This window comes from Chlorocebus sabaeus, chromosome 6 (genome assembly GCF_047675955.1).
Source record: "Chlorocebus sabaeus isolate Y175 chromosome 6, mChlSab1.0.hap1, whole genome shotgun sequence".
Taxonomy (NCBI): Eukaryota; Metazoa; Chordata; class Mammalia; order Primates; family Cercopithecidae; genus Chlorocebus; species Chlorocebus sabaeus.
The window spans coordinates 21,901,722-21,929,231 of NC_132909.1; the positions used below are offsets into that span (position 1 = coordinate 21,901,722).

At 40.6% G+C, this 27,510-nt stretch overlaps 1 protein-coding gene across 3 annotated transcripts in view; it reads right to left on the reverse strand.

Moving 5' to 3' along the window:
* The window catches only part of ZNF420 (zinc finger protein 420), a 45,966-nt gene extending 19,490 nt beyond the window's left edge, over positions 1 to 26,476 (reverse strand). The window contains exons 1-4 of one of the 3 annotated variants that reach the window (XM_037991236.2): positions 26,368 to 26,476; positions 24,522 to 24,565; positions 7,190 to 7,278; positions 4,908 to 4,992 (exon numbers count right to left, since the gene is read on the reverse strand). In XM_037991236.2, coding sequence (XP_037847164.2) covers positions 4,908 to 4,992; positions 7,190 to 7,198 — 94 coding nt within the window. In that variant the 5' untranslated portion in view covers positions 7,199 to 7,278; positions 24,522 to 24,565; positions 26,368 to 26,476. Of the gene's footprint in view, positions 1 to 4,907; positions 5,035 to 7,189; positions 7,279 to 24,521; positions 24,566 to 26,367 lie in introns of all 3 variants that reach the window. The other 2 variants (XM_007996571.3, XM_007996574.3) reach the window with 2 other exon arrangements.
* Positions 26,477 to 27,510: the final 1,034 nt, after the last annotated feature.

Below are 27,510 nucleotides of genomic sequence, written 5' to 3' on the forward strand. Positions count from 1 at the left end.
TTTGTGGTAAAGAGTGAGTTCTTGGCCAGGTGTGGTGGCTCACATCTGTAGTCTCAGCATTTTGGGAAGCAAAGGTGGGTGGATCATGAGGTCAGGAGTTTGAGACCAGTCTGGCCAACATGGTGAAATACCATCTCTACTAAAAATACAAAAATTAGCTGGGTGTGGTGGCAGGTACCTGTAATCCCAGCTGCTCGGGAGGCTAAGGCAGGAGAATCGCTTGAGCCTAGGAGAAGGAGGTTGCAGTAAGCAGAGATTGGGCCATTGCACTCTAGCCTGGGCGACAGAGCAAGACTCTGTCGTGAGTTCTTACGCTATGAGTTCACGCAAGATCTGGTTGTTTAAAAGAGCCTGGAACTTCCTCCTCTGTCTTGCCATGTAACTCACCGACTCCCCTTCCCTTCCACCATGACTGAAAGCTTCCTGGGCCTCACCGGAAGCCAAGCAGATGCTAGTGCTAAGCTCGTACAGCCTCCAGAAGCATGAGCTAAGTAAATCTCTCTTCATTATAAATTACCCAGCCTCAGGTATTTCTTTATAGCATGTTTCCAAGGTTCATCCGTGTTAAAGCATGGATCAGAACTTCATTCCTTTTTATTGCTGAATATTTCGTTGTAAGAAAATAGCAAATTTTATTCATCCATTCGTTGATGGACATTTGGGTTGTTCCCACTTTGTGGCTATTGTGAATATCAAGATATAGTAGTGCACTTCTGCCTCCAAATCTTGAGAATGCCTGGTACTGTCAAGCATCTTAATTTTTGCCAATTTACAGCATGTGCAATAATTACATCATTGTGGTTTTAATTTGCTTTTTTTTTTTTTTTTGAGATGGAATCTCCCTCTGTCACCCAGGCTGGAGTGCAGTGGCACAATCTCGGCTCACTGCAGCCTCCACCTCCTAGGTTCAAGTGATTCTCCTGCCTCAGCCTCCTGAGTAGCTGGGATTATAAGCACCTGCCACCATGCCCAGCTAATTTTTGTAATTTTAGTAGAGATGGGGCTTCCCCATGTTGGCCAGGCTGGTCTCCAACTGGCCTCAAGTGATCCACCCGCCTCAGCCTCCCAAAGTGCTGGAATTATAGGCATGAGCCACCACGCCCAGCCTAATTTGCATTTTTTTCCCCTTGAACTGCCAATTGATACCTTTTACCAAATTTTTCAGTATTGTTATTTATCTTGTTCTTACCAATCTGTAAAAGCTTTTTCTATTCTGATACTAATTTCATTGTTGTCTATATGCAGTGCAAGTATCTCCACCCAATTCATGGCTTGTCTTTTACTGTCTTTATAGTGTCTTTTGATGAAGAGAGTAATTTTCATGTAGCCAAATTTATCAATCTTTTAATGATTATTATTATTATTATTATTATTATTTTTTTTTTTTTTTGGAGACGGAGTCTCGCTCTGTCACCCAGGCTGGAGTGCAGTGGCCGGATCTCAGCTCACTGCAAGCTCCGCCTCCCGGGTTTTCGCCATTCTCCTGCCTCAGCCTCCCGAGTAGCTGGGACTATAGGCGCCCGCCACCTCGCCCGGCTATTTTTTTTGTATTTTTTAGTAGAGACAGGGTTTCACTGTGTTAGCCAGGATGGTCTCGATCTCCTGACCTCGTGATCCACCTGTCTCGGCCTCCCAAAGTGCTGGGATTACAGGCTTGAGCCACCGCGCCCAGCCATGATTATTTTTATTTATTTATTTATTTATTTATTTATTTTTTGAGACGGAGTCTCGCTCTGTCGCCCAGGCTAGAGTGCAGTGGCCGGATCTCAGCTCACTGCAAGCTCCGCCTCCCGGGTTCACGCCATTCTCCTGCCTCAGCCTCCCGAGTAGCTGGGACTACAGGCGCCCGCCACCTCGCCCGGCTAGTTTTTTGTATTTTTTAGTAGAGACGGGGTTTCACCGTGTTAGCCAGGATGGTCTCGATCTCCTGACCTCGTGATCCACCCGTCTCGGCCTCCCAAAGTGCTGGGATTACAGGCTTGAGCCACCGCGCCCGGCGATTATTTTTAAAAAGAACTAAATAGAACCTTTAGAAATTATTTGGTTTCCTTTCAAATCTGTCCCTTTATGAAAATCTATTAGTCATCATTTTTGTGGTTTAATTTCTTTATTTCTTTATCACCAAGAGCTTATAGCTACATCTAATCATTCTACTATGTAAAGATTTTTGCCATGTAATATGTTGTTTCTTCAGATTACCTATTACTCATCTGTGACCCATTTCCCTGTGGGTTTGATGACCTTTATGAGCTCACCTTTTGTTGATCTTAACTTATGAGAATTCTAAAGGCCTCTTACTTCCCTCTGGAGATTTGCAATTGCTTTAAATGGGAGTCAGAAGGCACCACCTTAGAGAATAAAATTTCAGTCCTTTTTTTTCCATCGCCTAACCATCTTTCTTATTATTCTAGTATTCACTTTTCTCTGGACATAGTGTTTCTCTGTTCCTCCTACAAAGTTAATACCCACCCCAAGGCCTTTACACTGCTCTCTCAGATACTGGCTTGTCTCATGCCCTTACTTTACTCAAGTTTTTGTTCAAATATTACCTCTTCAGAGAGGATTTTCCAAAATCTACCAATTTAAAATAGGCCATTCCAACCCCTCATTATTCTTTACTTGCCTACTTTTCTTTACCTTTATTTGTACTGCTTATCACTACCTGTTGTTATACTGATATTTATTAAATACATGCATACATATGTATATACATACATACACATATACATAGAATTTTGTTTCCTCATGTATTTTGTATTTCTCCCACAAAAAAGTGTTTCAGCAGAGTAAGAACCTTTACTAGACCATTATTTCTCCAATGGCTACTACAGTCCTTGGCAGAGAATAGGCCTTCAACAGATATATTTTGGATAAATGAACAATATATTAAAGAATAAAGACAGGAAGTCTAAATTCAAAGAAACAATCTGGAAAGGAATTGACTCCCAAGTTTACATAAAAGTGTTGTCATTGGGGAAGAGGAAGAGCCATTCCCTCTTTTCTTTTGTTTTATTTATTTATTTATTTTGAGACTGTGTTTTGCTCTTACTGCCCAGGTTGGAGTACAATGGTATGATTTTGGCTCACCACAACCTCCGCCTCCCGGGTTCAAGGGATTCTCCTGCCTCACTCAGCCCCCTGAGTAACTGGGATTAATAGGCATGCACCACCATGCCCGGCTAATTTTTTTTTTTTTTTTTTTTTTTTTTTTTTTTTTTTTTGAAACGGAGTCTGGCTCTGTCGCCCAGGCTGGAGTGCAGTGGCCGGATCTCAGCTCACTGCAAGCTCTGCCTCCCAGGTTTACGCCATTCTCCTGACTCAGCCTCCCGAGTAGCTGGGACTACAGGCGCCCGCCACTGCGCCCGGCTAGTTTTTTGTATTGTTTTAGTAGAGACGGGGTTTCACCGTGTTAGCCAGGATGGTCTCGATCTCCTGACCTCGTGATCCACCCGTCTCGGCCTCCCAAAGTGCTGGGATTACAGGCTTGAGCCACCAAGCCCGGCTAATTTTTTTTATTTTTACTAGAGATGGGGTTTCTCCATGTGGGTCAGGCCGGTCTTGAACTCCCGACCTCAGGTGATCTGCCCGCTTCGGCCTCCCAAAGTGCTGGGATTATACATGGGAGACACCACGCCTGGCCAACCATTCCCTCTTTTGAAAGTGGGAAGAATTATAATAAAAGACCAACAGGGAAAGGAGGTAGTAGAAATTAGGTAAGAGTCTTTAGGAAGATCATGCTGAAAAACCCTTGCTTTTCTCCTCAAGTCACAGGTTTTTTTTTTTTTCCCACACAACTTGAGTCCTCTAGGGACATGTATTAATTAATAACTTCCTAAATGCTTCAGAGGAGAAAGGAAGGAAGAGGCATGAGACAGTTTATTCCACCACAAGGAATAAAGTGATCATCTAGGTTGGAAAATCACTTATTAAAGTTGTAATTGATATGGATTTTGTTTCATATAAGAATACTACAGAAGAAAACAATAAAGTTTCTTAGACAATCACAGGTTTCCCTTCAACTATTTTCCAGTAACAGATGATTCTAGCATATTCATTCAATGTCCAATGCAAAGTTCTTTTTTTTTTTTTTTTTTTTTTTGGAGATGGAGTCTCGCTCTGTCACCCAGGCTGGAGTACAGTGATGTGATCTCAGCTCACTGCAACCTCCATCACGGGTTCAAGTGATTCTTCCTCCCTCAGTCTCCCGAGTAACTGGGATTACAAGCACACACCAGCACGCCCAGCTAAACTTTTGTATTTTTAGTAGAGATGGGGTTTTGCTATGTTGGCCAGGCTGGTCTTGAATCCTGACCTTGTGATCTACCCACCTTGGCCTCCTAACATGCTGGGATTACAGGCATGAGCCATTACGCCCAACCCAAAGTTCTTAATATGTAATATTCAACTACCAAGAACATACAAGACAATGTGTTTGTTCTAATTAATAGGTTGTGTTTGAGTTGTTGGTGAAATGCATTGATCCACTCTATCACTATACAAATGATGTAAACTCTTTTATCAGAAAAACATACATCTCTGCATCTATTTTTTTAATCTGTGACTGGGCCTGTGAATTATTTAGAGCTCCTTTAGCAGATCTAAACTGTAACAATGTATAAGCTGTTTTATCTGCCAATATTCCAAGTATCCCAAACTTCAAATCCAGCCCTTTGATCATCAAGGAAGATGGCAGTAAGATGGTATCAGAAGGCAGTGGTAAGGTTTTCTGAAGGATGGAAAAGATAAAGGTGCCCTGAGAAACCATGTCTACTTCCAGTAATTTCAAACTCCTCCTTTGAAAAGAATAAGAAATTCAGTTAATTACTTAAAAAAGAACCTTGAAATAACAGCAGAGAAAGCAGCCATTCCAAAGGTAGATCCTGAAACATGAAGGCCAGATTCCTTACCTAGTGATACCAAGTTGCTGTAGTTCTCCAACATCACATCTCTATACAAATCTCTCTGAGCGGAGTCCAGGCATTCCCACTCTTCCTGAGAAAAGTCAATGGCAACATCTCTGAACATCACTAATTTCTGAAACAACAAACAAAATGTTAGTTCTGGAAATTAAAAAAATGCTTTTTTTTTTTGAGACGGAGTCTTGCTCTGTCACCCGGGCTGGAGTGCAGTGGCTGGATCTCAGCTCACTGCAAGCTCCTCCTCTCGGGTTCACGCCATTCTCCTGCCTCAGCCTCCCAAGTAGCTGGGACTACAGGCACCTGCCACTTCGCCCAGCTAGTTTTTTGTATTTTTTAGTAGAGACGGGGTTTCACCATGTTAGCCAGGATGGTCTCGATCTCCTGACCTCATGATCCGCCCGTCTTGGCCTCCCAAAGTGCTAGGATTACAGGCTTGAGCCACTGCGCCTGGCCAAAAAATGCTTTTTCTTTTTTTTCTTTTTTTTTTTGTGAGATGGAGTCTTGCTCTGTCGCCCAGACTGGAGTGCAGTGGCGCAGTCCTGGCTCATGCAACCTCCGACTCCCAGATTCAAGCAATTCTCCTGCCTCAGCCCCCTGAGTAGCTGGGATTACAGGCACCTGCCACTGCACCCAGCTAATTTTTGTATTTTTAGTAGAGATGAGGTTACATCATCTTGGTCAGGCTCGTCTGTAACTCCTGACTTTGTGATTCACCCGCCTCAGCCTTCCAAAGTGCTAGGATTACAGGCGTGAGCCACTGTGCCCGGCCAAAAAAAATACTTTTTCAGTGGAGAGGGAGATGAAGGGGACCCCTCCACAAAGCAAGCAACACAGCACACGGGCTGAAAAGTACACGTATGCTCCTGATTATTCCTATCGCTATAGTTTTGTTGTTGTTGTTGTTGTTTTGGAGACAGGGTCTCACTCTGTCACCCAGGCTGGAGTGCAGTGGCGCCATCATAGCTCACTGCAGCCTCGAACTCCTGGGCTTAAGTGATCCTGTCTCACTCTCCTGAGTAGTTGAGACCACAGTACGTGCCACTGTGCCCTGATAATTTTCAGATTTTTTTGTAGGAACGGGGGTCTTGTTATGTTGCCCAGGCTAGTCTTGAACTCTGGCCTTAAGGGACCCTCCTGCTTAGGCCTCCCAAAGTGCTGGGATTGTAGGTGTGAGCCACTGCTCCTGGCCTGCTATACATATTTTCTGCTTATAGAACATCTTACTTTACAGATAAGTCTGGGAATAAAGTAAATGCAATGTCCCAATTAAAAGAAATAGCATACACAAGCATTCTATACAATATGTACATTGTATATCATACATTCAAAATAAATGTAAGTTTCTTTCTTCACTATTTGAGGAATCAACAAAATAACTGGGAAAATTTTTCTGTAAAATCTTATAAAATAAGATCTGTATAAAATTAAAGAATTTATTGAAGCTCCAGGTTCACCACTAGATCAGAGTACCATATCATAAACATTTTCCTTGTCATCAATAATTTAGTAAATATTTTATAGGCTACAGAATAGCTCCTATATAATGAATATATCTGATGTAATAAATGCTCATATTTGAACATTTTAGGTCGTAAAAATCTTGTATTTCTTGATTCTCAGAGTTTATTCTTAACAACTTCTGCTGGGGAATGATCATCTTCATTATGATCATATTTACCGTTCATCCGTAAATGTAACTTTTCATCATTCTAAGCAATAGAAAGGTGAAAAACATAATCCAAATTTATACATTCAAGACCAGCACATAATGTCAAATTTCAAATTGATCCATATTAAATTATATGTTCCTGGGGAAGATCCCCGATCTCTCTGTATTCAGTCCCTAATCATCTTCCTAATCTTAAAAACTCATAAAGCATGAGCTCCTGCCACATATCGAGAGTGGGCCCAGTCAAGACCAACTCCTGTCTTGTCTACCTGGGAACTTAGATCTAAAGAGAAGTTCAAAAGGTTTTCATGTGTCGTGCCATTTAACAACCTCCTCAACCTTATGAAATCAGGGAACTCTGCTTTTGTTTGATCAGTGTTGCTAGTCAAAGATGCTGAACAGATTGTTGAGTAAGTATGTGACTAAAGGTTAGATTAGAAAGACACACTTAGGGAAGACACTATCACTTATCAGAATGGGACAAACTGAGGAGCATATTCCCGAGTGAGGTCAGTTAGGAATGAAGCTTCAGGAGTAAGGAATACACACACATACTCTGTAAAAAAGTAAATGAAGAGAGCACAAAGAAACTCCAATTTACCCGAGCCATGGTTTTTAGAGCTGCAAGAAATGATCAGTCCTCTTCTGGGTTCCTATCTTAGGAAAGCACAGAGTCTGGAGAATGCAGAGCTAGGGAGGAGAAAGCAGAATCGTGAGACCAGGTGTTTTGCAAAGTAACAAATGATTCAGTTGGAATTATCTTTGTTGTTCTTTTCTTCCTGTTTCTCCCACCCCCAAAACACACACTAAGGGGGACAGATACATGTTGTGGTTCTTACCTTGATCAAACTCAATGCTTTCTATACACAAAAAGAAACTATAACAACATCTCTACCACTTCTGAAATGAAACTCATAGGTAAAAACACATCCATAGATGTCAAAAACGGAGATAATGAACAACTTAGTATTTCAATATATTTATGATCATACACAACTACATTAGAAGGCACAAATAATTAAATGCTTATGCTTACAATTACTTATAATGAAATTTAGACTTATAAAATGACAATATGTAACTAAGTATTGTTGACACATTTTATATTTGACATTTTGAAATAAAGGCTAAATATATGTGTGTTCATGTGTATGTATAGAATAAATAGAAATGCATTATCTATAAATGGAGGTTTTTATACGTATTTGCCATGGGCAAGACAAATATCACCGCTAGCATTGCCATCAATACTGTAACTTTTTGAAATGGTTAAAAAAAACTCAGAGGGCCGGGCACGGTAGTTCAAGCCTGTAATCCCAACACTTTGGGAGGCCGAGACGGGTGGATCACGAGGTCAGGAGATCGAGACCATCCTGGCTAATAACACGGTGAAACCCCGTCTCTACTAAAAAAATACAAAAAACTAGCCGGGCGAGATGGCGGGCGCCTGTAGTCCCAGCTACCCGGGAGGCTGAGGCAGGAGAATGGCGTGAACTCAGGAGGCGGAGCTTGCAGTGAGCTGAGATCCGGCCACTGCACTCCAGCCTGGGCGACAGAGCGAGACTCCGTCTCAAAAAACAAAAAAACAAAAAAAACAAAAAAACAAAAAAAACTCAGTAAATTTCTTAAGCAAAGTACAGCCTCTTTCTCAATCAAATCATGGTTGCATTCCTGGAAGATACAGCTAATAGTAAAACCATCCAATAATAGGAAAGTTGATAAATTCAGCAAATTGAAAAAGTCATGCACAAAAGCATTATGTCAGATATTCTAGACCCCGATAATTATAAACACACTTTTACCAGGTATGGTTCTCAATTTTGCAAATCACAGACAATTTTTTGTTATGCACTGATGGACAATTAAATCATAAGTTGGTAAACTACTGTCTACCAACTAGTTTTGTAAGTAAAGTTTTACTGGAATACGTCCATACTGATTCAGTTATGTAGTGCCTTTGGCTACTTTCACACTACAGCAGCAGAGCTGAAGAGTTGCAACAGAGACCATGTGGCCCACAAAGTCATGTGAAATGTCTAGCCCTTTACAGAAAAAGTTGGGTAATCTCTAACCTAGATCCGAGACCTCACTCCTTCAAAAGCTAGAAGTCGGCTGGGCGCAGTGGCTCACACCTGTAATCCCAGCACTTTGGGAGGCCTAGGCGGGGGGATCACGAGGTCAGGAGATCGAGACCATTCTGGCTAACACAGTGAAACCCCGTCTCTACTAAAAATACAAAAAATTAGCCGGGCGTGGTGGCGTACGCCTGTAGTCCCAGCTACCCGGGAGGCTGACACAGGGGAATGGCACGAACCCAGGAGGCGGATGAACTTACAGTGAGCTGAGATCACGCCACTGCACTCCAGCCTGGGCGACAGAGCAAGACTCCGTCTCAAACAAACAAACAAACAAGCTAGAAGTCTTTACCCTCAACCCTGTTACTTTAACATTCAACAGTACCTAGATGTATTTCCAAAACACCCTCTAGGGAGAATAACTGCCCCTGCAGAGAGTCATTGATATAGGTACTCAATACATTTTTAATTGAAAATTTGACTTCTTCAACATATAGATTTCTGCAAGAGATACTTGTGCCCATCCTAAAAACCTAAAAATAATTCAGATAAGATGAAAAATCATAATTTCTTTTAAATTCATCAGAGAGCTGAGGGCACAAATTTAAAAGACCTAAACTCCAAAAAAGTGCCAAGCTCTTTATTTAAAAATAAATTTTTTTTTGAGACAGGGCCTCACTCTGTCACCCAAGCTGGAGTGCAGTGGCATGATCATAGCTTACTGTAACCCTGAACTCCTAGGCTAAAGTAATCCTCCCACCTCAGCCTTCGAAGTAGCTAGGACTACAGGCATGTGCCATCATACCCAGCTAATTTTTACTTTTTTTGTTGAGATGGGGTTTTGCTACATTGTCCAGGCTGGTCTTGAACTCCTGGCCTCAAGCAATCCTCCTGCCTCAGCCTCCCAAAGTGCTGGGATTATAGGTATGAGCTACCACATGTGGCCCTAAGCTCTTCTTAAGAGCCACATATGGATGCTCCCATCTATGGCAGAGCTTAAACTAAATTGTATCAATAATAGTGCAACCATTCCAATAAAAATACAGTATTAAGATAAAAACTCAAGTTCCAACTATATGCTCTTTACAAGAAGCACATTTTAAATATAAAGATGGGCCGAAAGTAAAATGGGAAGATACACCATACAAACACTAATCACAAGAAAGCTTGTATGCCTATATTAGTATAAGACAAAATAGACTTCAAGATAAAGAGAAATACTAGCAATAAGGAAGATCAACTCATCAAGAAGACAGCAATCCAAATGTAGAGATTTAACAACGAAGCTTCAAAATGTGTGAAGCAAAAATTGACAGAACTAAAGGAAGAAAGAGACAAACCCACAATCAGAGTTGGGAATTTTAAGAGCTTTTGCTCAGTAACTGATAGAACAAGTAGACAATAAAATCAATAACAATGTAGAGGATTTATATACCACTATATCAAGTACCTTGGCCAAGCTGATAAATATCTATTAATAGAATACCACATCCACTTACCAAAAGCTAAGCTGGGCTGAAGAGAACGGAGCTGCAAGGTGTTGGAATAAGTGATTAACACAACCAGCCTTTAATCACTTAGTAATCACTTAATATAAGAGGCTAACCCAGAAAAAGCGCTGAGTACTCCACTGTTTCACTCCCCCAACCCCAACCATGAAATAGCACCTGGAGAGGGTCAGAGAGAGTCAGGCAGATCAGTGCAAATGTGGATCAGTGCAGAAGTGAGTCATCTCACTGCTAAGGGAATGCAGAACAAAAGGCTCCTGTCATTCATTTTATGGACTGGGACCAGGGGACAAGAAGACAAGGGAAGGGCTAAGAGTGAAAAAGTAGTGAGTACTGGCCGGGCACGGTGGCTCATGCCTGTAAGCAACCCCAGCACTTTGGGAGACCGAGGCAGGAGGATTGCTTGAGGCCAGAAGTTTGAGACCAGCCTGGGCAGCACAGTAAGAATCTGTCTCTACAAAATAATAATAATAATAATAAAACATCAGCCAGACGTTGTGGTGCAAACCTATAGTCCTAGCTACTTGGGAGGCTGAGACAGGAGGATTGCTTGAACTGCCCAGGAGTTCAAGGCTGCAATGAGCTATGATCACACCACTACACTCAAGTCTGGGTGACAGAGCAATACCCTGTCTCCAAAAATATGTTTTAAAAAAGAAAAGAAAAGAAAGAAAAAAGAAATAAAGAAAAAAATTAAAACTACCAAGTACTAAGAGTGGGAAAAAAAGTGTCTTTAAGGTTTCTCCTCTCCCCTAGATTGGGATGTCCTCTTGGCAGAGGCACCTGATAAAGAGGCCTCCTAATGGAGATGCCTGGGTTAGAAATGTAAACACGCATAACAGCATAGCTGGTCCGGGAGGCCTGAGTCCTGAACTGCAACTCCCTTTAGAGACTGTAATGCACTAGATGTGCACCAAGTCTGCTGCGGGAGGCCAGCTTTCCCCTGTGTGACCTGCCAGGAATGACTTGGTGGAGCCTGAGGGCCCACACATAGGATTTTGGCAAGAGTCAGACTCTTCATTAACAACTGCATATGGAAAGGTCATCAAAATAAACCAGATGCTGGGTCATGAAACGAGTATCAGTAAATATTTTAAAAACTGAATTATACAGAGAATATACTGTGGTTAGTGTCCATACATTATTAAATTACAAACTAGTAACAAGAATCTCCAAATATTTGGAAATTAAACATACTTCTAAATAACCCATGCAAAAAGACATTGGAAATATGCTGAACTGAGTGACAATGGAAACACACGTATCAGATTCTGTGAGCTGCAACAAAAGCAGTATTTAGAGGACAATTTTTTTTTTTTTTTTTTTGAGACAGAGTCTCGCTGTGTCACCCAGGCTGGAATGCAGTGGCGCCATCTCGGCTCACTGCAAGCTCCACCTCCTGGGTTCAGGCCATTCTCCTGCCTCAGCCTCCCGAGTAGCTGGGACTACAGGCGCCCGCCACCAAGCCCGGCTAATTTTTTGTATTTTTAGTAGAGACGGGGTTTCACCGTGTTAGCCAGGATGGTCTCAATCTCCTGACCTCGTGATCCGCCCGTCTCGGCCTCCCAAAGTGCTGGGATTACAGGCGTGAGCCACCGCGCCCGGCCTAGAGGACAATGTATAGTGTTAATGCTTATGTTAGAAAAATGATTTAGGCTCCCACTTTAGGAAGCTGGAAAAAGAGGAGCAAATGAAGACCAAAGTAAGAAGAAAAGAAATAATAAAAATAAGCACAAAATCCACAATATAAAGTAGGTTACAACAGAGAATATCAACAAACTCAAAAATTGATTCTTTCAAAAGATTCATAGTTTATAAACCCCTACCAAGTTTTCAAAAAAATATATTACCAAAGTACAGACTGGACCACAGATTTTTTAAGGCTTTAATTAAAAAGGTAATACAATTCTATGCCAATAATTTTGGCAATTTCAACGAGATAGACAAATTCCTTAAAACAAAAATTGCCAAAATTCACACAAGAAAAAACAGAAGTAAAAATCATCCCATGGATATTAAAGAAACTGAATATGTAGAAACAAACAAATAAACTGCCCACAGAGAAGGCCCAGATAACTTTACTGGTAAATTCTACCAACATTTAAGGCAGATATTCTTTCACAAATGTTTTCAGAAAACAGAAAAAGAAGATAGCACTCTGTTCTATATCTTGAGGCCAAATAACCGTAATACTAAAACCTCACAAAGATATTACATGAAAAAAATTACAGTTCAATAGCCTTTAGGAAGACAGACATACAACAGTATTACCAATCAAATCTATTTGACTTTGGAACCACAAGTATGTTTTCTATAACTATAATCACAAAACTAAATCAAAATGAAAAAAAATCTCTAAGAACCAAAAGCAAAATGAAACAAACTTATCTGTGCATACAAAGCTGAAAGGTCAAACATATAAAGGAAGTGATTATTTTCAGGAACTTTAAAATATAGTCATTTGACATTAGACCCAATATAACCTACAAACAAAATAACTATAAACTGTTTTTCAAAGTTGTCTTAAGAGTTTATGTTATAATTTTATGAAGTTATGTCTTAGAGTTTTTCAGTAGTTATACTGTTATTAATATTGGCATTGTTAGTCTAAAACTAATATATGTATATGACCTGAAATGATTATACACACACATATATCAGTGAGAATCTTAGTATCATTAATCATTATGAATTAAGATTTTTCTCAGATTATAAAAGAAACACAAATATAAAATCAAAGATAGTGAGAAAAACTATAATCTTTTAATTCAATTGGAAATATCGGTATACACTCAGGATTTTTTTTCTCCTTCTAAAAAATTTGTATTTCACCAGCTCTGCTAAGGCTATAAGCAATGACAACTAAGAGCAATGAGAGTTCCTACTATCCTGGTTGTGACTTCTTAAAAGCACTTCTTATAAAAGGAACCAGGGCCCCATAAATAAGTGGCTGATTTTATGTTTGGGACAGGAAATTGTACAAAATGAGCCTAGAATACTCTGTCAGAACAGAAAGTCTGGAATCTGCCAAAGACTACTAGGGTCATGTCAAAAAGAATAAAAAGGAATCCAAAAGTAGACAAATCGGAGAGGGTAAACCTTCCACTTGCCATACATGGAACAATGTGAGCGTTAATAAGAACAGTTATTGTTACAGATCAAAACATAACAGATATGTTTTAATCCACAAGTTAATAATAATAGTTTAAAAGAAAAACATGGAATAAGCTTTGAAAGATGCTGAAAAATAATAAGAGAAAAAACAATCTTTTATTCCAGTTTTTTTTTTTTTTTCTTTTTGCATGAACTATTTTTCAGGTAACCAAGAATACCTGACATTGAGAAAGGATGGCTCCCTTTATATATTCCAGCTCATAAATGCAGAAGAATTAGAACATCATTTTGTAACCCCTGATAACATATTCACATAAAGATATCAATAGCTGGTTGTTAACATCACATAAAGGAAAACAACCAAATACTATGCACTGCTGCACCACTTCAGAGAAGGCACATCACTATGTGTGATGGATTAGTGTAAAAAAAAAAAAAAGCAAAACCGGGGCCAGGTGCGGTGGTTCACATCTATAATCCCAGCACTTTGGGAGGCCAAGGCTGGCAGATCACAAGGTCAGGAGATTGAGACCATCCTGGCCAACACGGTGAAACCTTGACTCTACTAAAATACAAAAAATTAGCTGGGCATGGTGGGGCGTGCCTGTACTCCCAGCTACTCAGGAGGCTGAGGCAGGGGAATTGCTTGAACCCAGGAGGCAGAGGTTGCAGTGAGCCAAGATCACGCCACTGCACTCCAGCCTGGTGACAGAGCAAGACTCTGTCTCAAGAAAAACAAACAAACAAACAAAAAAACCAAGCACAAACAAACAAAACTCTTAAACCTGATCAAGCCTTTAAAATTAAATACTGGTTTACAAGAAATACAGGGTCAGAGGAACATGTTAAATGACACCACAGACCAGCAATCAACAAAATCCAGAATATGGGTAACTCTACAGGAAAATTCTGTTTCTGGCACAAATAAACTGTAAGAAAGAAAAAGTGAAAGAACCCAGAGATTAGAAGAATATTTAAGAAACATATGTCATTATTACAACAAATAGACATTGCCTCGGTCTCCCAAAGTGCTGGGATTACAGGCATGAGCCACCACGCCTGGCTTTTTTCTTTTTAGCAGTAATGATACTATGGTTTGTTTTTTTTTTTAATTTAAAAGTTCTTACCTTTTACAGATAAATATTAATATATTTAAGGATGAAATTATACATCTGCAATCCCCTTCAAGATACCCTAGGTGGCGCCCAAGATGGCCGAATAGGAACAGCTCCAGCCTGTAACTCCCAGCGTGACACAGAAGATGGGTGATTTCTGCATTTTCAACTGAGGTACCGGGTTCATCTCACTAGGGCATGTCGGACAGTTGATGCTGGTCCACTGGTGCAGCCTGATCAGTGAGAGCTGAAGCAGGGTGAGGCATTGCCTCACCTGGGAAGCACAAGGGGGAAGGGAATTCCTTTTCCTAGCCAAGGGAAACTGAGACACACAACACCTGGAAAATCGGGTAACTCCCACCCTAATACTGCGCTTTACCAAGGGTCTTAGCAAACAGCACACCAGGAGATTATATCCCACACCTTGACCGGAGGGTCCCACGCCCATGGAGCCTCCGTCATTGCTAGCACAGCAGTCGGAGATCTAACTGCAAGGCAGCAGCGAGGCTGGGGGAGGGGTGCACGCCATTGCTGAAGCTTAAGTAGATAAACAAAGCTGCCAGGAAGCTTGAATTGGGTGGAGCCCACTGCAGCTCAAGGAGGCCTGCCTGCCTCTGTAGACTCCACCTCTGGGGACAGAGCATAGCTAAACAAAAAGTAGCAGAAACATCTGCAGATGAAAAAGTCCCTGTCTGACAGCTTTGAAGAGAGCAGTGGGTCTCCCAGCACAGAGGTTGAGATCTGAGAACGGACAGACTGTCTGCTCAAGTGGGGCCCTGACCCCTGAGTAGCCTAACTGGGAGACATTCCCCACTAGGTGCAGACCAACACATCACACCTCACACGGCTGGGTACACCCTGAGACGAAGCTTCCAGAGCAAGAATCAGACAGCAACAGTTGTTGTTCAGCAATATTCTATCTTCTGCAGTCTCTGCTGCTGATATCTAGGCAAACAGGGTCTAGAATGTACCTCAAGCAAACGCCAACAGACCTGCAGCTAAGGGTCCTGACTGTTAGAAAGAAAACTAACAAATAGAAAGGACACCCACACCAAAACCCCATCAGTATGTCATCATCATCAAAGACCAAAGGCAGGTAAAACCACAAAGATGGGGAAAAAGCAGTGCAGAAAAGCTGGAAATTCAAAAAATCGGAGCACATCTCCCCCTCCAAAGGAATGCAGCTCGTCACCAGCAACGGAACAAAGCTGGACTTTGACGAGTTGAGAGAAGAAGGCTTCAGTCGATCAAACTTCTCAGAGCTGAAGGAGAAACTACGTAACCAGCGCAAAGAAACTAAAAACCTTGAAAAAAGAATGGATGAATGGATAACTAGAATAATTAATGCAGAGACGACCTTAAGGAAACTGATAGAGATGAAAACCATGACATGAGAACTACGTGACAAATGCACAAGCTTCAGTAAACGACTCAATCAACTAGAAGATTATCAGTGACTGAAGATCAAATGAATGAAATAAAGTGAGAAGAGAAATGTAGAGAAAAGAGTAAAAAGAAATGAACAAAGCCTTCAAGAAATATGGGATTATGTGAAAAGATCAAATCTACGTCTGATTGGTGTGCCTGAAAGTGACAGGGAAAATGGAACCAAGTTGGAAAACACTCTGCAGGATATCATCCAGGAGAACTTCCCCAACCTAGTAAGGCAGGCCAACATTCAAATTCCGGAAATACAGAGAACACCACAAAGATACTCCTCAGGAAGAGCAACTCCAAGATGCATAATTGTCAGATTCACCAAAGTTGAAATGAAGGAAAAAATGTTAAGGGCAGCCAGAGAGAAAGGTTGGGTTACCCACAAAGGGAAGCCCATCAGACTAACAGCAGATTTCTTGGCAGAAACTCTCCAAGCCAAAAGAGAGTCAGGGCCAATATTCAACATTCTTAAAGAAAAGCATTTTCAACCCAGAATTTCATATCCAACCAAACTAAGTTTCATAAGTGAAGGAGAAATAAAATCCTTTACAGACAAGCAAACAGTTAGAGATTTTGTCACCACCAGGCCTGCCCTACAAGAGATCCTGAAGGAAGCACTAAACATGGAAAGGAACAACAGGTACTAGCCATTGCAAAAACATGTCAAAATGTAAAGTCCATCGATGCTAGAAAGAAATTGCATCAACTAACGAGCAAAATAACCAGCTAATGTCATAATGACAGGATCAAGTTCACACATAACAATATTAACCTTAAATGTAAATGGACTAAATGGTCCAATTAAAAGACACAGACTGGCAAATTGGATAGTCAAGACCCATCACTTTGCTGTATTCAGGAGACCCATCTCACATGCAGAGACATACATAGGCTCAAAATAAAGGGATAGAGAAAGATCTACCAAACAAATGGAAGACAAAAAAAAGCAGGGGTTACAATCCTAGTCGCTGATAAAACAGACTTTAAACCATCAAAGATCAAAAGAGACAAAGAAGGCCATTACATAATGGTAAAAGGATCAATTCATCAGGAAGCGCTAACTATCCTAAATATATATGCACCCAATACAGGAGCACCCAGATTCATAAAGCAAGTCCTTAGAGACTTACAAAGAGACTTAGACTCCCAGACAATAATAACAGGAGACTTTAACACCCCACTGTCAACATTAGACAGATCAACAAGACAGAAAGTTAACAAGGATATCCAGGAATTGAACTCAACTCTGCACCAAGCGGACCTAATACACATCTACAGAACTCTCCACCCCAAATCAACAGACTATGCATTCTTCTCAGCACCACATCGCACTTATTCCAAAATTGACCACATACTTGGAAGCAAAGCACTCCTCAGCAAATGCAAAAGAACAGAAATTATAACAAACTGTCTCTCAGACCACAGTGCAATCAAACTAGAACTCAGGACTAAGAAACTCAATCAAAACTGCTCAACTACATGGAAACTGAACAACCTGCTCCTGAATGACTACTGGATACATAACAAAATGAAGGCAGAAATAAAGATGTTCTTTGAAACCAATGAGAACAAAGATACAACATACCAGAATCTCTGGGACACATTTAAAGCAGTATGTAGAGGGATATTTATAGCACTAAATGCCACAAGAGAAAGCAGAAAGATCTAAAACTGACACCCTAACATCACAATTAAGAGAACTAGAGAAGCAAGAGCAAACACATTCAAAAGCTAGCAGAAGGCAAGAAATAACTAAGATCAGAGAAGAACTGAAGGAGATAGAGACACAAAAATCCCTCCAAAAAAATCAATGAATCCAGGAGCTGGTTTTTTGAAAAGATCAACAAAATTGATAGACCGCTAGCAAGACTAATAAAGAAGAAAAGACAGAAGAATCAAATAGTCGCAATAAAAAATGATAAAGGGGATATCACCACCAACCCCACAGAAATACAAACTACCATCAGAGAATACTATAAACACCTCTACGCAAATAAACTAAAAAACCTAGAAGAAATGGATAATTTCCTGGACACTTACACTCTCCCAAGACTAAACCAGGAAGAAGCTGAATCCCTGAATAGACCAATAGCAGGCTCTGAAATTGAGGCAATAATTAATAGCCTACCAACCTAAAAAAGTGCAGGACCAGACAGATTCACAGCTGAATTCTATCAGAGGTACAAGGAGGAGCTGGTACCATTCCTTCTGAAACTATTCCAATCAATAGAAAAAAGAGGGAATCCTCCCTAACTCATTTTATGAGACCAACATCATCCTGATACCAAAGCCTGGCAGAGACACAACAAAAAAAGAGAATTTTAGACCAATATCCCTGATGAACATCGATGCAAAAATCCTCAATAAAATACTGGCAAACCGAATCCAGCAGCACATCAAAAAGCTTATCCACCATGATCAAGTGGGTTTCATCCCTGGAATGCAAGGCTGGTTCAACATATGCAAATCAATAAACATAATCCAGCATATAAACAGAACCAAAGATTAAAACCACATGATTATCTCAATAGATGCAGAAAAGGCCTTTGACAAAATTCAACAGCCCTTCATGCTAAAAACTCTCAAAAATTCAGTATTGATGGAACGTATCTCAAAATCATAAGAGCTATTATGACAAACTCACAGCCAATATCATACTGAATGGGCAAAACCTGGAAGCATTCCCTCTGAAAACTGGCACAAGATAGGGATGCCCTCTCTCACCACTCCTATTCAACATAGTGTTGGAAGTTCTGGCTAGGGCAATTAGGCAAGAGAAAGAAATAAAGGGTATTCAGTTAGGAAAAGAAGAAGTCAAATTGTCCCTGTTTGCAGATGACATGATTGTACATTTAGAAAACCCCATCATCTCTGCCCAAAATCTCCTTAAGCTGATAAGCAACTTCAGCAAAGTCTCAGGATACAAAATAAATGTGCAAAAATCACAAGCATTCTTATACACCAGTAACAGACAAACAGAGAGCCAAATCATGAATGAACTCCCATTCACAATAGCTTCAAAGAGAATAAAATACCTAGGAATTCAACTTACAAGGGATGTAAGGGACCTCTTCAAGGAGAACTACAAACCACTGCTCAGTGAAATAAAAGAGGACACAAACAAATGGAAGAATATACCATGCTCATGGATAAGAAGAATCAGTATTGTGAAAATGGCCATACTGCCCAAGGTAATTTATAGATTCAATGCCATCCCCATTAAGCTACCAATGACTTTCTTCACAGAATTGGAAAAAACTGCTTTAAAGTTCATATGGAACCAAAAAAGACCCCACATTGCCAAGACAATCCTAAGCAAAAAGAACAAAGCTGGAGGCATCACGCTGCCTGACTTCAAACTATACAAGGCAACAGTAAGCAAAACAGCATGGTACTGGTACCAAAACAGAGATATAGACCAATGGAACAGAACAGAGAGAGCCCTCAGAAATAATACCACACATCTACAGCCATCTGATCTTTGACAAACCTGACAAGAACAAGAAATGGGGAAAGGATTCCCTAGTTAATAAATGGTGCTGGGAAAATTGGCTAGCCATAAGTAGAAAGCTGAAACTGGATCCTTTCCTTACTCCTTATATGAAAATTAATTCAAGATGGATTAGAGACTTAAATGTTAGACCTAAAACCATAAAAACCCTAGAAGAAAACCTAGGTAATACCATTCAGGACATAGGCATGGGCAAGGACTTCATGTCTAAAACACCAAAAGCAATGGCAACAAAAGCCAGAATTGACAAATGGGATCTAATTAAACTAAAGAGCTTCTGCACAGCAAAAGGAACTCAAACAAATTTACAAGAAAAAAACAAACAGCCCCATCAAAAAGTGGGCAAAGGATATGAACAGACACTTCTCAAAAGAGGACATTCATACAGCCAACAGACACATGAAAAAATGCTCATCATCACTGGCCATCAGAGAAATGCAAATCAAAACCACAATGAGATACCATCTCACACCAATCAGAATGGCAATCATTAAAAAGTCAAGAAACAACAGGTGCTGGAGAGGATGTGGAGAAATAGGAACACTTTCACACTGTTTGTGGGACTGTAAATTAGTTCAACCATTGTGGAAAACAGTGTGGCAATTTCTCAAGGATCTAGAACTAGAAATACCATTTGACCCATCCATCCCATTACTGGGTATATACCCAAAGGATTATAAATCATGCTGCTATAAAGACACATGCACAAGTATGTTTAGTGCAGCACTATTCACAATAGCAAAGACTTGGAATCAACCCAAATGTTCATCAGTGACAGACTGGAATAAGAAAATGTGGCACATATACACCATGGAATACTATGCAGCCATAAAAAAGGATGAGTTTGTGTCCTTTGTAGGGACATGAATGCAGCTAGAAACCATCATTCTGAGCAAACTATTGCAAGAACAGAAAACCAAACACTGCATGTTCTCACTCATAGGTGGGAATTTGAACAATGAGATCACTTGGACACAGGAAGGCGAACATCACACACCGGGGCCTATTGTGGGAAAGGCTGCCGTGACCTATTCACCCTTCACTTTCCGTCTCAGAATCTAAACGTGGTCACCTTCGAGTAGAGAGGCCTGCCCACCCACAGATGACATGCGTTCTCCACCACCCAACGCAAACCATGAGAATTTGCAACAGGAGAGGAAAAAAGAACCAAAACTTCCAAGACTCTGCTTTTTTTCTTAAAAGTACTTTAAATAGGAAATTTGTTTGTAATTTTTATTTACATTTTATATTTTTGTACATATTGTTAGGGTCAGCCATTTTTAATGATCTCGGATGACCAAACCAGCCTTTGGAGCATTCTCTGTCCTACTTCTGTCTTTGCTTGTGGTGTGACCATGTTCATTATAATCTCAAAGGAGAAAAAAAACCTTGTAAAAAAAAACAAAAATGACAACAGAAAAACAATCTTATTCCGAGCATTCCAGTAACTTTTTTGTGTATGTACTTAGCTGTACTATAAGTAGTTGGTTTGTATGAGATGGTTAAAAAGGCCAAAGATAAAAGGTTTCTTTTTTTTCCTTTTTTGTCTATGAAGTTGCTGTTTATTTTTTTTTGGCCTGTTTGATATATGTGTGAAATAATGTTGTCCAGCAATAAACAGGAATTTTATTTTGCTGAGTTGTTCGAACAAATAAAATAAAATAAAATAACATATGTTGTTTTTTAAAGGGGGGTGTGGGAGAGGTGGGAGAAGAAATAGGGGCATAGATGAAACATGTTTAGCCACAAATTGATATGTGTTGAAGCTGAGTGATGGGTAGGGTATATGAGATATATGACACTACACTTACTTCTGCATATGTTTTAACTTTTTCCATAATAAGTTAAAGAAAAAGACTTGAAGAATGGACTCCATATATGAACGATTCATTCCAGAGGATGGTTTTTCCAGTCATCGTTATTTTCTCCTTTGTGTCTTTCTTTTTGTATTTTCTAAATCATGTTGGCATGATTTAGAAACTACTTTGATATCAGAAAACAAAGAAACAGCAGCCTCCTGAAACTCTAAACAAGGACATGTAATAGTTTTAAAAACAAAAGATTCTCACTAAATTTGGAGAAAAAAAGAATATTTAACAGCACATACTCTTAGACAATTTTTTAAAAGTTAAGTAATGTAGGAAAATATTAGAAAGGAGAAAAATGAAGAAGTGTACCAACTTCATTATGACACAGAGTTGCAATTTATGCAGAACTTACAAAAAGCATTAAAATAAACTAAAAGTAGGCCACTTCTACAAACTTGCCCCAAATATAAACTTCCACAGATAGAAACAACATACAGTTATTGATTGCTACATTATGTAATGGTAAAATACTAGAAAAAAACAAATGGCTATCCATTAGAGACAGGCTGAATAACTATTCTACCCACACAATAGAACATGCAGCTATAAAAATAAATGAGGAAGACCTTTATAGGCTCCTATAGAGTTATCTCCAGGATACAGTAATGTGTGAAAAAGAAAAAAGGTACAGAATGGAGTACATAGAATATTCCTTTTAATTAACAATAAAAATTGCATACATATACACATATATCATTTAAAAGAAAAATAAAAGTAAAAACCAATGAGAAATACAGGTAGTTATCTATAGAGGGAAGAAGGAAGCAGGTAGAGGGGACAGAAATGGACACTAGACTTCTTCAAATTAATCTTATTCTGTTGTTTTGATTTTGGATATACGTTATGTAATTTTAAAACAAAATTAAATCATAGTGGGAGAAAGGCAATCCCTAAACACGAAAAGCAATATAAAACAAATGAGCCTAACTGCATTTCCAGTTGGCAGCTTAACCATATGAGAAGTGTTATTTTAGATGACTTTTAAACACAGTAATTCAATTATAGATCCCTAGTGGGTATATCCTATCAAACTCCAACAGGACTTTATATTGTTTTTCTATATTCATATGGTTGGTAAAAATATTGGTATTGTTATTTTGAAACTCTTTGTTTCAACCCAAGAGAAGGCAGAAATGTGAGAACAGGAAATAAAAAACAGATGGGATAAATATAAAACAAATGGCAAAATGATGGATTTGAACCAAACCATATCAATAATCACACTAAATATAAATGGACTAAATACTTCAATTAAAAGATGGAGATTGCTGGTTGGGTGTGGTTGTTCACGCCTGTAATCCCAGAAATTTGGGAGGCCGAGGCAGGCAGATCACCTGAGTTCAGGAGTTTGAGACCAGCCTGGCCAACATGGCAAAACCTCGTCTCTACTAAAAGTACAAAAACAGTAGCTGGGAGTGGTGGTGCGCACCTGTAATCCCAGCTACTTGAGAGGCTGAGGCAGTAGAATCACTTGAACACAGGAGGAGGAGGTTGCAGTGAGCCGAGATCACGCCACTGCACTCCAGCCTGGGTGACAGAGTGAGACTCCGTCCCAAAAAAAAAAAAAAAAAAGATGGAGATTGCAAAGTTGAATAAAAACACAGACCCAATTACATGCTGCCTATAAGAAATACACTTGAAATATCAAAACACAAGCAGGTTAAAAAGGATAGAAAACGATATACAATGCTAATATTAATGAAAAGAAAGCTGGAATGTCTACATTAAATATCAAGCAAAGTATATTATGAGAAGCAAAGAATATTATGAGGGATAAGGAAGACCATTTCCTAACAATAAAGGGATCAATTCACCAGTAGGATGTAAAAATCTAAAACCTTTCTATACCTAATAACAGAGCATCAAAATACATGAAGCAGGCCAGGCACGGTGGCTCACACCTGTAATCCCTGCACTTTGGGAGGCCGAGGTGGGCAGATCACCTGAGGTCAGAAGTTCGAGACCAGCCTGGCCAATATGGTGAAACTGTATCTCTACTAAAAAAAAAAAAAAAATACAAAAATTAGCTGGGCATAGTCATGCCCACCTGTAATCCCAGCTACTTGGGAGGCTGAGGTAGGAGAATGCCTTGAACCTGGGAGGTGGAGGTTGCAGTGAGCCAAGATCGAGCCACTGCACTCCAGCCTGGGTAACAAAGCAAGACTCTGTCTCAAAAAAAAAAAAAAGAAAAAAAAAATACATGAAGCAGAAACTGAAAGAAACTACAAGGAGAAAAATCCAACAAACAAAAAATCAGTAAAGATATGGAAGATTTAAAAAATACTATCAACCTACCTGACCTAGCTGACATTTATAGAACATTCCCCCAACAACCACAGAATATAGTCTTTTCAAGTGCACATGAAACATTTACTAAGATGCATCAAATTGTGGGTCATAAAACAAATCTTAATAAATTTAAAAGGATTCAAATCATACAAAGTATATTCTGTGAACACAATGTAACAAAATTAGAAATCAGTAACAAAAGATCTCTGGAAGATCCTCAAAATATTTGAAAACACAACAAATCAAAATAACCTGTAAGTCAAGAAATCAAAAGGGCAAATTAGAAAGGATTTTTGAACTGAAGGTAGAATACATGAAACAAGAATGGAAAGTGATCGCTTTTTTTTTTTTTTTTTTGAGACAGAGTCTCGCTCTGAGGTCCAGGCTGGAGTGCAGTGGCGTGATCTCGGCTCACTGCAAGCTCTGCCTCCCAGGTTCACGCGATTCTCCTGCCTCAGCCTCCGGATTAGCTGGGACTACAGGCGCCCACCACACGCCCGGCTAATATATATATATATATATATATATACACACACATTTTTTTTTTGTAACTTTAGTAGAGACGGGGTTTCACCTTGTTAGCCAGGATGGTTTCGATCTCCTAACCTTGTTCCGTCCTCCTCGGCCTCCCAAAGTACTGGGATTACGGGCGTAAGCCACCGCACTGGGCCGTGATCGTTTTTAAGCTAGGAATATTCATTATACTTTTATGTACATTTGAAACTTTCCATAAAAAGTTAAAAAACTAAAATGGTGCTGTATCAGAAATAACACAATGGAGCTATTTCCCTCTTCCCCTTTTTAAATCCATGAGTCTCGAATTCATTCTTCCTAAACTTAACCACTATTGCGAAGTATCTATCCCAATTAATGGCACATTTTCTTTGCTCTCAATCTACCAAAAATTGCCTTGCCCCTCTATCATGTGAGAAGGCAGGAAATTTCAAAAAGAAAACAAAGATGTCTATGTCCTGTAATAACAAATGTATTTCAGGAAACAAAGAGGAAATACTCACCTTGGACATTGCTACTGAAACAGCCATTCTTTCTCCTCTGGGCTCTACTCTCAGAAAAAGAAAAATGGAATGAGATATTATGCCTTTCTTGGGGAATATGCTAAATTATAACATATCTTCTTCCTCCATCCTCAATCTCATTTAACATAAAGAAAAGTCAGGAGGAGACTAGAACAGGTCTTCTACCTTCTGTATCAGAAAGAAGGGCCAGGTCACAGCTGTCTTGGGCTTGAATTTATTTCTGGATTCAAAGCTGTACACTGGAGACAGCCCTGCAGTGGAGTGCTTCAGGTTCAGAACTGGGTTGCTGTCTCCTAAAGCACTCCCTCTGAAACTATTACCACTCCTGGAATCCCATTACATTTCCAGTGGTCTTTTTATTTATTTATATATATATTTTTGAGACTGAGTTTTGCTCTTGTTGTCCAGGCTGGAGTGCAGTGGCATGATCTTGGCTCACTGCAACCTCCACCTCCCGGGTTTAAGCAATTCTCCTGCCTCAGCCTCCTAAGTAGCTGGGATTACGGGCATGTACCACCACACCCGGCTAATTTTGTATTTTTAGTAGAGACGGGGTTTCACCATGTTGGTCAGGCTGGTCTCGAACTCCTGACCTCAGGTGATCCACTCGCCTCGGCCTCCCAAAGTGCTGGGATTACAGATGTGACCCACCACGCCCAGCATCCAGTGGCTGTCTTGAAGGTATTATCAGCCCTAAAATTCTCATCCCAAGACCAGGTCTGTGGCTCGCAAATAACTCCTATTCTTCACTCAGGTGTCCAAATGTCTGACTTCCTTATTTCTTGCCACTTCCTTGCATCCAATCCCCTTAAGGCTATAAGCAAGAGGACGCAGGGAAGAAGTCGTGAACCCATAACTACATTTCCCAAGGTGAACCGAGGATGGATACAGAAATAAAGTAATATAAGCTGTGTATGAAAGGGCAGCCACTGTGGTCAAAACAAAAAGTCCTTAAGTCCTCAGAGCCACATGGGAGGAGCACAGAGCCACATGGGACTCATAATCCATAGGCCGACCTCAGCCCCAAATGAACCCCAGAAATACCAAAAAGAAATTTACTTCTGTACTGAACTAAACCCCCATAAGGTCACAGAATATACAGATGGCCACATAAAGTCACACATAATCACATTTCCACAGTCACACAGCTAGAGGCACAATCACCCAATTATGCTACATTGTTAGACCACCTCGTCTCAAACAAAATCCCTTTAAGTAAAGGCATATAATTACATCCAAGCACCTTGTCAGAGACACCGCCAAAAACACCCTTTCAAAGCTGCAATTTTAGTCTCTACACAGTCAGGAAAACAGCACACACAACCCCACAGTCACACACAATCAGACAGTCACCCAACCAAGTACCAGATCAGGGAAACACACGGTCACAAACACCGTGTCACAGCAACACTGTCACACACCTTAAATTTACTGGCAAATCCGTCACACGATACCAGGTTTATACACAACCTCAAAGTGACACAAGCACATCCAAACACTCTTGTCACAACTGTCACACACTTCATAGTCACAGGCAAACTCCAATTATACACGCGGCACACAATCACAGTCACGTAAGTATATCTCAGCCAGGTAAGCAGTCACAAACACCCTCAGAGTCACAAACAACTCACAGTCACACAAATGCTCATACACAAAACCACAGCCACACACGTCCAGTTGTGTATGCACAGGCAGTCGCCAATCCCAAGAATTGGGATTTGTGTGCTGTAGCCTGCACACAAAACCGGAGACATGGCCACACGAGTAACCCCAGCGACGCTTTCTCCGCGCATGTCCGCTCTGACATCCCGGACACTCCTACCTTGACAGAGATGCAGTTAGGGTCCAAGATCTGGAGCCCGGGTTTTAAGCCCGATTTCGGGTTCGCCAGCCCAGCAGGTGCGGAGTCAAGCTCCTCCAGAGACGCGGCCCTCTCCCCACGCGAGGCCTCCAAATCTCGCAAACTAACGGAAAGGAAGCCGCGCTCCGGACGCGGTGCCTCTGGGAAATGTAGTCCAGCGCTCTGGACACGGTGCCTCTGGGAAATGTAGTTCAGCGCCTGGCTGGCCGGCCAGGACTTGAGGAGGCCCGGGCGGCTCACCTCTCGCGGGCTAGTGGACTTGGCCTGCGGCGCCCTAGAGGTTTCTGGGAGTGCCCGCCCGCCCGCGTTCGCGTTCGGTGCGCAGGCGTCAGGCGCTCAGGGCCTGCGAGAGCGAGCTCTGAGTGGTCCCGGGGTCTACCCCTGGCAGGAGAGAGGGTGGGACCCGCAGTCCAAGCAGGTGCAGGGACCCGCCGGAACCTCGGATTAGCAGAGGACCCTGTGCGTGCCCTGCCAGGCCCCTGGGGTGTGTGTGCGTGTGTGTGACAACGTGACCGGGTGTGTATGGTTGTGTTTCTGCCTGTGATTCTTCCTGCTGTGGGGTGTGAGGTGATTTGTACTTTAAGCTGCGTAGTAATGGGATTTTGTAACTGTGTAGAATCGTCTGACAGAGTAAGACGATTCTACACAGCTCTCTACTGTGGTTTGCTTATGAAGGGTATCTGCATGTATATCTGCTTTTGTGTGTGTGTGCGTAATTGACTGGTGATTTGTGTTATATAAACGTGCTTTCCTTGTGCTTGTATTTCAGTGTCTGTAAGGGTGCCAAAAGCAAATGAGCTGTGTGTGATCGCGTGTGACAATGAAAATACTATGGCCAAGTTATTTCTTCCTTAAGTAGTAATGTAATAATCTGGAAAAGATAATCAATTTATCTGACAAGTGATTTAGACATGATTTTTCTGTTGGATCAAATATATGTGTTATGGGGAAGAATCCAAAATTAACATAGTTTTTTCTTTGTTTTTAGAAAGATTGTTGCAAAACCAGTCCTAGGGTAACTGCCTTTTCCTCTGCCACAGTAGGCCAAAAGTAGATATCCATTATTTTCTAATTAGAGGGTAAAGTTTCTCCTATTACTGGGTA